A 15,508-nucleotide genomic window follows, 5' to 3' on the forward strand; every position below is an offset into this window, starting at 1 on the left:
TATTTGAGCCCAAATACCTAGTACATTCCCCAGGCCACTGTGAATAACCGTAAATGTTAGCTTAAATTAATGTTACATTATTAATGCGCTTTAAAGAACTCATTTGGGTACGATTTTATCCGCTGTTTCTCTCTACTTACAGGAAGTCTTTCTGCTCTCCTTCGCTCCAAATGGGGCCCACTGAAAGACAACGAGCAAACCATTGGCTTTTATACAAAGCAAATACTGGAAGGATTAAAGTACCTCCATGATAATCAGATAGTTCACCGGGATATAAAGGTAGGATGCACTAGGCTTCGTTTTCTTAAGGTCCTTGATGGGTTATTGTTTTATTTGCAAAAGTTATATTATGTTATGGTTATTATTATTTTTTGTGTGTCTTTTTTGGCATTTCTAGGCCCACTCCTGTGGCATATGGAGGTTCCCAGGCTGTGGATCTAATCGGAGTTGTAGCCGCTGGCCTACACCACAGCCACAGCAACGCAAGATCCGAGCCACATCTGTGACCTACACCACAGCTCACAACAATGCCAGATCCTTAACCCACTGAGCAAGGCCAAGGATCAAAGCTGCCACCTCATGGTTCCTAGTCAGATTCGTTAACCACTGAGCCACGATGGGAAGTCCTATGTTATGGTTGTTAATTAGGAATGATAAATAAACCGTAGGAGTTCCTGCTCTGGGACCATGGTTAAGATTCCTGATGCAGTGGTTCAGGTCATTGCGGAGGCCCAGGTTCCATTTCCTACCTGGTGCAGTAGGTTAAGGATCCAGCGTTGCCATAGCTGTGGCATAACGCATGGCTGTGGCCCAGCTTCGATCCCTGGCCCAGGGACTTTCATATACCACGGGTGTGGCCATTAAAAAAAAAATGTTTTTAAGTAATAAATCAATAGGTGTTCCCGCTGTGGCTCACTGAGTTAAGAGCTTGACTAGTATTCATGAGGATGCCGGTTTGATCCCTGGCCTCATTCAGTGGGTTAAGGATCCAGTGTTGCTGTGAGCTGCAGAGTAGGTTGCATACAAGACTTGGATCTGGTATTGCTGTGGTTGTGCTGTAGGCTGGCAGCTACAGCTCTGATTCGACCCCCTAGCCTGGGAGCTTCCTTATGCCATGGGTGCGACCCTAAAAAGATAAATAGGTACATAAATAAATAAATAAATAAATTCTAGAAATAGCAGAAATACATCACTCTGCTCTGAGTTAGTTATTGATATTCATGTCTTATCTCATCTACTCAAGGAATAAATTCCTTAACTATGTTCAGCCAACAAAGGTTGAGTTTCCAGTACATGCCTGGCACTGTTTTAGATGCTCTGTAGGGCTGGTGGCTCAGAGGAACAAAGTTAAACAGGGTATGGTCCCTGTTCCAAGGAGCTTACAGGCTGGTTAATCTTTGTATCCTTGCCTGTAGTAGATACTCAATAAATATTTGTTCAGTTAATGGATGAGTATGTAGAAGGAAAAAAATAAAATCCCTACTTCACGCAAGTACCATATACTCATGGGTTAAAATAAAATTAGATAATTTATGAAGTTCACCTTTCAAAGAACTCAACTAGTAAGTTTGACAAAGTTTGGACTATTGAAAGTAAGTTAATATTACTACCTTAAAACCAACTATCAAACCCCATGTATTTGTGTTGTCCCTAAGTATTCCAGGAAAAGAAGTAAAACAACATAGAAAAGAAAATAAAGTGGGAAGTTATAAATATTTTAATTTAACTTATAATCCCCATATCAAACACAGATAGCGCCTACTATCTGTAAACCACAGCAGAACCACAATGGAACTTGTGATTTGAGTAGCAGATTGTGAACTTGATAATGTGTAAAAAAAACGATGTCAAGACTTCACCACTGAGGAGTTCCCGTCGTGGCGCAGTGGTTAACGAATCCGACTAGGAACCATGAGGTTGCGGGTTCGATCCCTGGCCTTGCTCAGTGGATTGAGGATCCGGCATTGCCGTGAGCCGTGAGCTGTGGTGTAGGCTCAGATCCCGCGTTGCTGTGGCTCCGGTATAGGCCGGTGGCTATAGCTCCGATTCGACCCCTAGCCTGGGAACCTCCATTTGCCGCAGGAGCGGCCCTAGAAATGGCAAAAAGACAAAAAAAAAAGAAAAAAAAGGAAAAAAAATTCACCACTGAGTGTGAGTGTTAATGAAAAGTATAGAATTAGTGTTCTTGTTGACTGGAAGGATGCCTTTCCTTATTAGACTTTCAAGCCAAACACAAACAGTATTGGGAGAAAGGTAACATTTTTAATTAAAGTTCTCTGTTCTCTAGGGTGACAACGTGTTGATTAATACCTATAGTGGTGTTCTCAAGATCTCTGATTTCGGGACATCAAAGAGGCTGGCTGGCATAAATCCATGTACTGAAACTTTTACTGGTATGTTTTTGCAATGATGATACAGATCTTGTGTAATTAAAGAAATAATTGCTATGTTTGAGCATAATGTGAGAGATAAATTTAGTCTGTGTTCTCACAAGCAGTAGTGTTGATATCTTCTGATGCTCACTGAAGAATGTTACACATAATTTGATCTGGCCCATTGCTTACCTTGTATTTCTGTGGCCTGCTCGGTCTCCGGCTTCATGCTGCTGAAGAATCTTTTTAACTCAATGAATTTTATTATATATACAGTTGTACAACTATCATCACAACCCAATTTTACATTTCATCTGAGACCCCCAGCTCATCCCCCTGCTGCCAACCTGTCTCCTCTGGTGACCTTAAGTTTTTCAAAGTCTGTGAGTCAGTTTCTATTCTGCAAAGAAGTTCATTGTGTCCTTTTTTTAGATTACACATATAAGTGATAACATATGATGTTTGTGTCTCACTGTCTGATTAACTTCACTTAGCATGATAATTTCTAAGTCCATCCGTGTTGTTGCAAATGCCATTATTTCATTCCTTTTTATGGCTGAGTAATACTCCATTGTATATATGTACCACATCTCTTTTATCCATTTCTCCGTCGATGGACATTTAGGTTGCTTCCATTTCTTGGCTATTGTATATAGTGCCGCAATGAACATTGGGTACATATATCTTTTCGAGTCACGGTTTTCTCTGGATAGATGCCCAGGAGTGGGATTACTAGATCAAATGGTAATTCTATTTTTTTTTTTTTTTTGAGTAATCTCCATACTGTTTTCCATAGTGGTTGCACCAGTTTACATTCCCACCAACAGTATAAGAGGGTTCCCTTTCTCTACACCCTCTCCAGCATTTATTGTTTGTAGACTTTTTGATGATGACCATTCTGGCTAGTGTAAGGTGGTACCTCATAATAGTTTTAATTTGCATTTCTCTAATAATTAGTGACATTGAACACCTTTTCATGAGTTTCTTTGGACATCTATATGTCTTCTTTGGAGAATTGTCTTTTTAGATCTTCTTCCCATTTTTTCATGGGGTTTGTTGTTTTTTTGTTATTGAGCTTTGGGAGGTGTTTATAAATTTTGGAGATTAATCCCTTGTCAGTTGCTTCATTTGTATTTTCTCCTATCCTGTGGGTTGTCTTTTCATTTTGTTTTGGGTTTCCTTTGCTGTGCAAAAACTTTCATGAAGTTTTCTTTTTAACTCTGAATTTGTTATTTGTTTTTCCTTTCATGTCATTGCTTTTCTCCTGGTTGGTCTACAACCACTATAACCTGGACAAGATTTCTTTTTTTAACTGGTCCTTAGCCCAACCTCTCTGTGATTCTTACTCATACCTTAATCACTTCCCATTTGGATTATGGTTTCCCTCTTTCCTAATCTGTTTACTCCTTCTGGTCTCTTCCCCTCCTCACAACATAAATAACTGTAAGATTTCAATTCAGAAAAAGGAAGTGACTCACTAACACAGAAGTAGGGTGGGGAGAAAACCATCCTGAGAAATTAGGCAAGGCAGCTCCTGAGCTGCCTCTGGGGCAAAATCCGGAGAGGGCAGAGGCAGAGGGACTTCCCAAACGGTATCAGTGGCCACAGGGAAACTGAGGCTCAGAGGGACGGACTACCCAACCCTTATAAGGAGCCCATTTGGAACCTCACCCTTGGCCTCCAACCCAGAAACCAATCACTCCATTCTGCTGAGTCACATGAAGTGAGAGATTTAGCCAAAAAAAAAGAGGGAGGTGGGTTAATGAGTAATCTTTGGTCTCATATAAAGCAACGTGGCCAGATGCCCCCATTTCTGAATTCTGTGAGGGAGGAGGAAGCACCTCCATTTTGCAGATGAGGAAACTGAGAGAGAGAAGGGCTAACCCAGCCGGAAGTCACAGGAGTTTGTAAATGATAGAACGCAGGTTTGTAATCTACCCTTCATCTTGTTCTAAGCCACCTTTCTCGCCACCTTGCTGAAGTATCTATTCTGGGAGCCTCGAAAGGGGAAAGGAAGAAAGAGAGAACATCTGTATGTTTTCTCCTCAGAACATTTGGTCAACAGTGCTGACCCGGTTCCTGCTCTCACAACAGTGGGTTTTTCAGGGCACAGAATCAAACGTAACGTAGAATGCCTTTTCTTTTTGAACAAAATTAATTCCCATCCTTTTAGTAACTTTAAATATCATTACATATCTTTCCTCTTACTCCATTTGGCAGGAGACATTTCAGATACTGCCAAGACTCAGGAACTTCTGAGTGGAAAATCCTTACTTTCAGACACTCGGGCAAGATGTTCATTTTTTTTTTCTTTTTACGGCTGCACCTGTGGCATATGGAAGTTCCCGGGCGAGTGGTGAAATCAAAGCTGCAACTGAGGCCTACACCACAGCCACGCCAGCGCTGGATCTGAGCAGCATCTGCGACCTACGCTGCAGCTTGAGGCAACGCCGGATCCTTCACCCACTGGGTCAGGGATTAAATCTGCATCCTCATGGAGATATTGGGGTCCTTAACCCTCTGAGCCACAATGGGAACACCAAAATTTTAATTTAATATCTTCTACTTCTCTTGAAAACATTTTTGATATTTTTTAATTTATGTATAGCTGATTTACAGTGTGGTGCCAATTTCTGCTATACAGCAAAGTGACCCAGTCATACGTATATCTATATATTTTTTTCTCATGCTATCTTCCATCATGTTCTACCCCATGAGATCGGATACTGTCCTCTTTGCTGTACAGCAGGACCTCATTGCTTATCCACTCTAAATGTAATAGTTTGTATCTTCTAACCCCGGCCTCCCAGTCCATCCCACTCTTTCCTCCTCCCCCTCAGCAACCACAAGTCTGTTCTCCATGTCTGGGAGTCTGTGAAAACTTTTTTTTTTTTTTGATCCCCAGATCCCCAGATCCCCAGAGAACTTGTAGTAAAGCAGAGCTCCAGGATCCCTTAGCTTGGACTTCTTGCACTGGCCTTACTCGGTGTGGCGTGTATGACACACGTGCATGGGTCTGTCGCCTGCACTGATCCTGAGGCCTGGGGCCTGCAGGCCTCACTGCACTAACTCAGTGCTGGCCAAGTCACAGGTGCAGGCAACCTCTCTTGGACTGAGCTGAAAGACAGTGACCTGTCTAACTTGGTGATTGGGTGAGAGGAAAGGCAGCAGCAGCTACCCCTTATGGAGTGGTTTCTGCACCCCTGACTGTGTTCAGTGTGTTACATATTATTTCACTGAGATTCATTTATCAACCCTAATCCTTAGGCATCATTTTCCCAGTTTATGGTGAGAAAAGTAAGGTTCAAAGAGGTTAAAGAACTTGCCTGAAGTCACAAACTATTAAGTAAAAGAGCTGCAATGCAAACTAGACTTAACATGTCAAATGGAATTAATTTTCTTCTCCCCAAACCTGTTCCACCCACACTTTTCTCTGTCTCAGTTGGCCACTCCACTCCAAACTTAGAATTATCCATGGCGCCTCTCCTCTCTCACACTCTGACTCAATCTGTCAGAGAAACCTATTGGCTCTGCCTTCAGAATGTGTCTGAGTGTGGACCAGCCCCTCGCTGCCTCCAGGGCTGCCAGCCTCACTTCTCACCTGATGCCCTCAGTAGCCTGTTCTCTCTGCTTCCACTCTTGCCCCAGTGATTACACCACAGCCAGAGTGATCCTCTGAAAACATCAGTCAAGTCCTATCACTCAGAGACCTCAGTGGTATATTTTGAGTAAATGAATGCTGAAGTCCTTACTTATAGTGGTGGACGAGGCTCAGACCTTCTCAGAGTCCGTTACCTTTTAGACCCTTTTCCTACTCTTTCCCCCTTTTCTCACTCTGCGCTAAAAACCCTGCCCTTCCTGCCCTTCCTCCACTACACCAGGCAGGGTCCTGCCACAGGGCCTTTGCACATGCTTTTCCAGCTATAACACTCTTTTCCCAGCTACCTGCATGGCTAAGTCCCTCAATCCTTCAAGTCTTAACTCAGATGTCACCTCAGAGGCCTGTGATTGCCCTATTTACGTGGCAGCCCTCTCCTGGATACCTCTGATCCTCATCCCCTCCTTTTTTTTTTCTTTAATCATAACACATCACTTTCTAACATGTTATATGATTTCCTTTTTTGTAGATTTATTGTTTGTCTCCCACTGCAAAATGTAAACTCCACAGGCCCAGAGATATCTGTCTGTTTCCTCCGCTGCCCTATTCTAAGTGCCTGGCACACAGTAGGTCCTCAGCATAGATTCACTAAATGAATGAGTGCACATAGCATGGCATCAAAGTTTAAGTTTTTTGTTTCTATTTTTTAAATAAAACATATTATGAAAATAAATAATTTTACACTTCAAATTACAAACATTGAAAAATAAAAAGACAGTTCGAGGGGTGGGGGGATGTGCTGGGGCTGTGAGATGGAAATCCTATAAAATTGGATTGTGATGATCATTGTACAAGTATAAATGTAATAAATTCATTGAGTAATAAAAAAAAGAAAAAGAAAAAGACAAGCCATAAACTGGGAAGAAATCGTTGCAAATTATATTTCTAACAAAGTGCTTATTTTTTTTCCCTAGGGGTAGAAATAGTTAAAATTATTTTATTTTTAATTTTTATTTATTTTTTATTAAAGTACAGTTGATTGACAATATTTCTTCTAGTTCTGTTGTACAGCAAAGTGACCCAATCACAGACAGTTCCCTGTTCTGTACAGTAGACCCCACTGCCCATCCATTCCTAATGTTACAGTTTGCTTCCAAACTGCCCATCCATCCCCCTTCCTCCTCCCTCCCCCCTGGAACCACAAGTCTGCTGTCCTTGGCCATGATCTGCTTCTGTCACAGTTTAAGCTTTTGTAGTGGCTCCCCAGGTGGTTGCAGTGGCAGAGAAATTCTAAAATAGATCATTTTAATTTCTTATTTGAATGAATATATGTGAGGTATGGGTTTTAGAGTGAATACTCTCACTCGTTTTTCTTCAGCTAATGTTTAGATTGGTTTGCATCTTCATTATCCAGCTCTGCCAGTCTCTTCATATAAAATATTGTGTCATATGCTTGTGGAATAAGGAGAACAAATATGAACACATGACTAAACCTGCTTTGTTGGCACTCGCTCTGTGGGGAATAATTAAACACCATTGGCAGATATCACCCTTTGAAATATCATCTGATGAATAAAAACATTGCATAATTTATTGTTAGGATATTACTTGAATGTCCAATTTTTTAAATTCACTGTATTTTTGGCCAATTGTAATTCTACTCCTATATTACAACTTAAATTCTTTCATCATTTTAGATCCAGAGATAAGAGTGGTAGGTAGGCTTCAGTACATTGTTTTCTAAATGACCACTTGACTTTATTTACATCATAAAAAATGATCACTTTGGGAGTTCCCTTTGTGGCTCGGTGGTAATGAATCTGATGAGTATGCATGAGGATGCAGGTTTGATCCCTGGCCCTGCTCAGTGGGTTGAGGATCTGGCATTACCCCGTGAACTGCAGTGTAGGTCTCAGATGCAGCTTGGATGTGGCATTGCTATGGCTGTGGCATAGGCCAGAGGCTGCAGCTCCAATTCAACCCCTAGCCTGGGATCTTCCTTATGCCACAGGTTCAGCACTAAAAAGACAAAAAATAAAAAAGATCACTTTGGGGGAAGCCATAAATGAATAGAAATCCTAGCAGTTTTCTACTAAGGACCGGTGACCTGAGGAGCCTGGTTCCCTTATCCTTCACCAGGCGCTCTCCTCCAATAACGTTACTGATTGAAGCTGAGACATGTGAGAGTTGTAGGTGAACATGAACTTGAGCTGCTGTCACGTAATGATGAGGCTGGAGGATAAACCTGGCAAGACGACAATTCTTGATAAAAAGAATATATTTGTATAAACACAGCCAGTTTCTAGCCTTAGAGAGTGGGTTTCATAGCAACTCTTTAGAGGAAATTTGTGTAGCAGTTTTCACCTATAACTCAGGCATGGAGCATTCAGAAAAGGTGTTGCTTGTATTTATCAAAACATCTGTCACTTTGGTTACAAATCAGAAAATACTGAAGTAGCTCTTTTGGCAGATGCCTCAGGATCTGAAATAATTCATTATGGCATCTTGGATGGGTTCCTGTTTGCTGATTGTATCATTTGTATGAGTTTATCAGAAGCTGAGATACAGCAATTGTCTATTCCTGTTCACATTCCTGACTCATGGCTGGACTTTGAGAAATCCTCCAGAGGAGAAGTATAAATTTAGACTTTAGTTTGAGCCCATGAGACAATTGTGGTGGAGTGTCCACCTGGAATATTCTGGCCAGAGGCCAGAACTGGGGGTTCTTGACCCCATTTAATGCTCTTTCCTTCATATCGCACTCTCCCACTCTACTGAGTCCATGCAGCCTTTTAAGTCTCCTTTTCATTCTATTCTTCCCTCTGGTGATTTGCATATACTGATGGCTCATGATCTGCCTTTGACCCGTTGAATCTATTATCCTATCGACCACAGGCACACAGGAGAAGCCATGTATGTTTGATTTACAGAAGAAAATACACCCCAAATTATTTTAACAATGGCTTTCAGAATCTTCATGCTTTCATGATTAAGAAATAAGAATGAGGGAGTTCCCGTCGTGGCGCAGTGGTTAACAAATCCGACTAGGAACCATGAGGTTGCGGGTTCGGTCCCTGCCCTTGCTCAGTGGGGTAAGGAGCTGGCGTTGCCGTGAGCTGTGGTGTAGGTTGCAGATGTGGCTCGGATCCTGCGTTGCTGTGCCTCTGGCGTAGGCCGGTGGCTACAGCTCCGATTCAACCCCTAGCCTGGGAACCTCCATATGCCGCAGGAGCGGCCCAAGAAATAGCAACAACAACAACAACAACAAGAGACAAAAAGACAAAAAAAAAAAAAAAAAAGAAATAAGAATGAAAACAGAAGGAGTTCCTGTCATGGCGCAGCAGGTTAAGGATCCAGTGTTATAAGTGCAGCGGCTTGAGTTGCTGCTGTGGCACGGGTTTGATCCCTGGCCTGGGAACTTCCACATGCTGTGAGTGGAATTATTTAAAAAAAAAAAAAAAAAAAAAGTGGAAACAGAAGAACTAAGCCTTCAATCAGGAATTGAGAAATAATAGGAAATGGATGAATGGCCTAGATTTTTCCTGGAAAAAAAAAGTGGAACTATGAATAAAGGGAGTCTTCATGCAGTTGAAAAACTGATTCTAGAAAATGTGTGTGGATGTATTTTCTGGTAGTCTCAAATGACTGTTGGAAGTTTCTAAAAGGTCCTGATGAAATGATGTCTCCGTTATACTGTAAGATCTAGGGAACGAGAAAGTATCCATTCATAAACAGATAATACGAGTAAGCAATTTTTATGTCACTAGTAAAATCCATTATGAAAACTGCTATCTCCCCTTTAATGACCCCCAGAGGAAACTGGAACTCAAAAAAGATGACTCCTTAAAACCTGAATCATGAATTTAAAGTTGTCTAATTTATACAAAGAAATTGAAGCTGTCATTAGGTGTTCACCTGTTTTCTGTTTTTAACGTGTAACTGTGTTCGAATTATGTCCAGGTACCCTTCAGTATATGGCACCGGAAATAATAGACAAAGGACCGAGAGGCTACGGGAAGGCAGCAGACATTTGGTCTTTGGGCTGCACGATCATTGAAATGGCCACTGGAAAGCCACCCTTTTATGAACTGGGAGAACCACAAGCAGCGATGTTCAAGGTCACACATCATGTCTTAAGTATCTTAAAAACCAATGGTTAAAGCTCTTTATAGCTCTTGGATGTTTCATGTGTGTACGTCCTATTTTCTTTGTAGGCAGAGGGAAAGGAGTCTAAGTAAGCACTATCTAAGACCTAAAATGCAGGATTCACTCCCCCCCCCCAACCCCGACCCATCACACAGCACCTCTGCCCCACATGGGGGCGCTCTCTCCACATGAGTTTTCACAACTCTACCGTGAGATTCAGTGTACCTTCCTTTGATCGCCTTTTCACAATGCAGTATAAATAACACACCACTCCATGGAAGATGATTTAAGCTGTTTGGGAAACACAATCTGAAAGATCTTCCAGATTTAAAAACATTTTTATTCATTTAGGTAAAGAAATATTTTCCTTTACTCCTCTATCGTAATAGTTTGAAGGCTCTGTAGACAAAAGGGCGGAATGCTATTTTAAGTACAGTAACCTTATTCTCATATATCTACTCTTCTGGCCTGTTAATTTGCCCATTTGTAGCTCTGTTGAGCGTGAGAAAGGAAGCAGTCCCATCTCTCACAATAGGGGGCACCTGATGTGGAAATAGGCCTGAGGGAACCCAGGGGCCACAGCGTTCGTATCCAGGGCTTGCGCAAACAATGACCTGACTCTGAGTCCCTGCCCACCTCCCCTGCCACTCCACCAAGCCACGGGAACACTTAAACTGAGAACCTGTTTCTCGAGAAGTAAAGCCCACATGTCTGCTATTTTCTAAGGTGACGGACTTTGGACCTTGATGCGTGATTCCTTTCCCTGCCACTGACCATGCTTCTAGCACTTACTCCCTTTGCGAATAATGAGGGACCGTGTGTTACATGCCTTCTGGGTCTGCACAAAGCTTGGTTTACTCTAAGCTTGGAGACAATCTGATGGGCTACTGCTGATGCAGGAATGAGTTGTACAACCAAGCCTGAAAGAACAAGGAGCGCTGCTAAGAAAGCTGCTTTTCTTGACAGGAATGGCTTTCTCTTCCTGGCCGGTCTTTCACGTTTTCACCAATCTCTAGCACTTCACTCTGAAATACTCCTCTATTACCCATCAGTGCAGGCATCATTGTACAAAATGCTTTAGACAAGACACCATCCTCTGGTACTGATTTGCAATGTTTGAATCCAGGTTCCCACACAGTCAAGCTATTTGATGCCTTTGGGGTAAATTATTTAATCTTCTTGTATCTCAGTTTCCTCATCTATAAAATGGGTATAAAAATAGTCCCTATCTAATAAAGGTGTTTGAGGCATGCATGAAATAGTATGTGCAAAGCACCTAGAACAGTGTCTAACACATAGTAAAGGCTTTATAATGACTACAAATAATTATGTATTATTATCCATATAATAATAAATCAAGCTATATAATAACAAAAAAGATTTCCTTAGGAAATTTTCTCTGTACCAAAAATACACAAAAACATTATTGAAAAAAAATGGGAATGACAGCAATGAGAAGAAAATTCTCATTGTTATAAAATACTGTTTAAGTATTTTAAAAAATCTCTTTGAATGTAGGCAATTTGAGACAAAATATTTACAAGTCATGGCACAGGAGAAACAACACATGCATTAAGCCAAACAAATAAACATTCAGATCCCTGATCTACCTTTTCATTAGTGTGTAACCTCACCTGGTGTGCCTCATTTTCCTCGTTGCTGTAACATGGATAGTGTTAATCCACTGGGTTGCTGGGAGGATCCAATGAGATCTCATACATGGAAAAAGCCAAGCACAAAGCTTTGAGGACTGAAGTATTATTTCCTAGTGCTGTCTACGGTCTTCAGCCAATCACTATGCCCGTGTCATTGATAAAGTTACAAAAGCCCTCTGGAGACCTTCCATAACCTACAGAAGATACGTCCTATCTCACTTTGAGAAAAGCCATATATGATAAAGGATCTTACCTTAGGTGACCAGGTTATGGACCCCAAGCTCATGAGATGAGATGGACACTCAGAAACCATGTTGTAGGGAGCTCCCTGGTGGCTCAGTGGGTTAAGAATCCAGTGTTATCACTGTTTGTGGCTCAGGTCACTGCTGTGATGCGGGTTCAATCCCTGGCCCTGGAACTTCTGCATGCTGTAAGCTCGGCAAAAAAAGAAAAACAAAAAGTCATGTTGTGTTTATGTCTTAGGTGGGAATGTTTAAAGTCCATCCAGAGATTCCAGAGTCCATGTCGGCAGAGGCCAAGGCATTCATACTGAAGTGTTTCGAACCAGACCCTGACAAGAGAGACTGTGCTAACGACTTGCTGATGGATGAGTTTTTAAAAGTTTCAAGCAAAAAGAAAAAGACACAACCTAAGCTTTCAGGTATGTGGTTGCATTGAAGGGGATACAGGTGAGAGTCACAAAATCCTAAGCTTTTTTTTTTTTTTTTTTTTTTTTTTGTCAAGTATCTTCTTTTCTTTTCTTTTTTTTTATAATTTTTTTATTTTCCCACTGTACAGCAAGGGGGTCAGGTTATCCTTACATGTATACATTACAATTACATTTTTTCCCCCACCCTTTGTTCTGTTGCAACATGAGTATCTAGACAAAGTTCTCAATGCTATTCAAACTGAAAAGCTTTTGCACAGAAAAGGAAACCAAAAAGAAAACAAAAAGACAACTTACAGAATGGGAGAAAATAGTTTCAAATGATGCAACCGACAAGGGCTTAATCTCTAGAATATATAAACAACTTATACAACCCAACAGCAAAAAAGCCTAAGCTTTTAAGACAGAAGATTTTTCCAGAAGTAAGCTAATTTGTTTAAAGATATTGCATGTTCAGGGTATCAGGAAGCTATGTTCTCATCAATTTCACAAATGCTGGGGCCTCACACATAGCAGTCTTCCACACATGACTAGAAGGGAATTAGTATATCAGCATTTATATACTAGCACTCCCAAAACAAAGATTCGAGTATAAAAAGGGGAGAGATGTGGCCTTTTTAAGCTGAAACTCAAAGTTAGCACTGATGGTCTACAGGGCTATTATAGAGCTATTAAACGTCTAAGCCATCTGGTTAATATGTTCAATTTTAGGCAGTAGAACACACCCAACTGCCTTTTAGAGAATGCCTTTCTGAATTAAAAAACCCCTCCAAAAAAGAAAGAAAGATTGCCAGTTATAAATAAAATAGCAGGGTAAAAATATAAATTGCCTTTTTTGCAATAAGTTCCGTAACTCACTTCAGAAAGAAAAAACAAGTAAATGATTCATTTGTTGTTGGCATTTTTGGTGTTTATGTGGGATGAGATGGGCAGATTGAATGTTTGGAAAGGGCATCAATCCCATTTCAAGCATTCACTTCACTTTTTATTGATTTCTCAGTTTATCAACAAACGCATCATGTGCTTATGTCACTGTGTTTGCTTTTCTTTCCACAGCTCTTTCAGCTGGATCGAATGGTGAGTTTATTTTTATATTGTCCATTGAGCTGAAGCATGACGCATCATGAAATAAGCTTTAGATTTCCTTCAGAAGAGCCTTATCCTCTGCTCCTTGCTTACATGGGGAGGGGAGGGAACTTGGCTCCTGGGTACCAAGGTTGTGTGGCTGCAAGCCTGGCTGGCTCATTCCTTCAGAAACCCCTTACCCTTTTCATTCATGGGGGAGGCTTCCATTGTTCCTCCAAAAATGCAAGATGGTGACTCTGTTTTTGAAATCTTCAATGTGAGCAGAATCTATGCTTTCTTATCCAGGAGCCAGTTGGCCCCTAATGGACTTGTCCTGGCAAATTTCAGTGCTGGACACCTTCCTCTGTCATCTTTGGCGCCCTGTATTCTCTCTGGTTTTAGTTGGTCAGAACTAGTTATGGTTTTGCTTTTTTAATATTTGTCTTTGCACATCATAACTAGGAAGCTAAATTTGCTCTGGGAAGATCAACTTATGCATTTCAAAGAATGGGAAAGAAATGACTGAGGTTTTGGATTTTCCTTAGTTAGATGAATTGATGATCAAGTGGGGGGGCTTCATGTTTGCTGTGAGTCTGACATGCATGCTTCCACAGGCCAGGGGCAGGATTTTGCAGGTTCCTTAGGTGTCTCAAAGTCAGTCAGCCTAGAGGAGAGGCCTAAAAATTGGGGTTTCTTGGCCATAGCCTCTCCGGTTTCCCTCTGTCAATTCTAAGAATTGAGAGAAGTCCATGAAGAGAACTCTCTCCCTTTCCTCCTTCTCCACAGGCAATCTAGACTCTGGAAGGCAGTCATTGCCTTTCACAAGGTGGACCAGGATGCTCAGCAGCCCTCCAAGCAGCCTGGTTTTTTTGTTTGTTTGTTTGTTTGTTTTTTGTCTTTTTGCCTTTTCTAGGGCCACTCCAGTGGCATATGGAGGTTCCCAGGCTAGGGGTCTAACCAGAGCTGTAGCCACCGGCCCACGCCAGAGCCACAGCAACGCGGGATCTGAGCCGCATCTGCGACCTACACCACAGCTCACGGCAACGCCAGGTCCTTAACCCAATGAGCAAGGCCAGGGATCGAACCCGCAACGTCATGGTTCCTAGTTGGATTCGTTAACCACTACGCCACGACGGGAACTCCCAAGCAGCCTGTTTTTGATGTCGTAAATGGGCACTGCCTTTGCTCTTAGGCAGAAGTCAGTTCACTTTGGACTTCAGTAGAAGTCAGTTCTGAGCCCAACCAAACCACTTTCTAAAAATGCGACATGCCACAGTTCACTTGTTTCATCAGGCATTCTGTGCTAGTAACAATACCTACTTCACAGATTTGGTTCTGAGACCAAAAGAAAGCATATATACCCAAAGAGGCTGGAGCCATGCCCAGAAGCTGGATCCATGATAGCTTCATCCCTTCCACATGGTAGGTTTTTGTTGCAGGAAACAGATTCTCATCACACACACATTTAAATTATGTGAACTCATCTGCACGCACTTGGCAAGAGAGAGCTGAAGAGAGAGAATTGGAGCTGACAGCTCTGCCCACAAGCCCTCTTAGTGAGCACATGCCTTACAATGAGCAAGAGAAGCAAGGTGACCATCCGCTGAACTCTCAGTCATTCTTCCCTTGTGGCCTTTTCACCCTCTGCACTTAGGGTGACTCAAAAGCATTTGGGACTCTGCCCTGAAGAGTCTGACTTACTTAGCATATTTTAGAATCTTAAGATTTTACAGAGTCAGAATTAAGAGGAAGGGCATTGGGGTCAGAGCTGGGTTCACACGTTGACTGGGTGGCCTTGGAAATGACGTGCCCTTCGTCCTCTCATCTATCTAGTGGGTTCAGATAGGCAACCTGCACAGGTGATTTTGTGACGATTAAACACAGTCATGTATGTGAGATGCTTAGCAATGGCCTCAGGTGGTCATTGTGACTGTTATTATTGCTATTCTATTCTTGCTTGACCACATGCAGCAGGTTGTTTAGAACTGTAGACCACAGTCGAAAA

The 15,508-nt window shown here is 41.8% G+C and overlaps 1 protein-coding gene across 4 annotated transcripts in view; it reads left to right on the plus strand.

Annotated features, from left to right (window-relative positions):
- MAP3K5 (mitogen-activated protein kinase kinase kinase 5) overlaps nt 1-15,508 on the plus strand; it is a 220,358-nt gene that overhangs the window by 171,197 nt on the left and 33,653 nt on the right. For all 4 annotated transcript variants that reach the window (XM_021072505.1, XM_021072507.1, XM_021072516.1 and 1 more), the window contains 5 exons: nt 143-279; nt 2,288-2,393; nt 9,931-10,088; nt 12,255-12,432; nt 13,495-13,515. In XM_021072505.1, coding sequence (XP_020928164.1) covers nt 143-279; nt 2,288-2,393; nt 9,931-10,088; nt 12,255-12,432; nt 13,495-13,515 — 600 coding nt within the window. The remainder of the gene's footprint in view (nt 1-142; nt 280-2,287; nt 2,394-9,930; nt 10,089-12,254; nt 12,433-13,494; nt 13,516-15,508) is intronic.

The sequence above is a fragment of the Sus scrofa genome, chromosome 1 (assembly GCF_000003025.6).
Source record: "Sus scrofa isolate TJ Tabasco breed Duroc chromosome 1, Sscrofa11.1, whole genome shotgun sequence".
NCBI lineage: Eukaryota > Metazoa > Chordata > Mammalia > Artiodactyla > Suidae > Sus > Sus scrofa.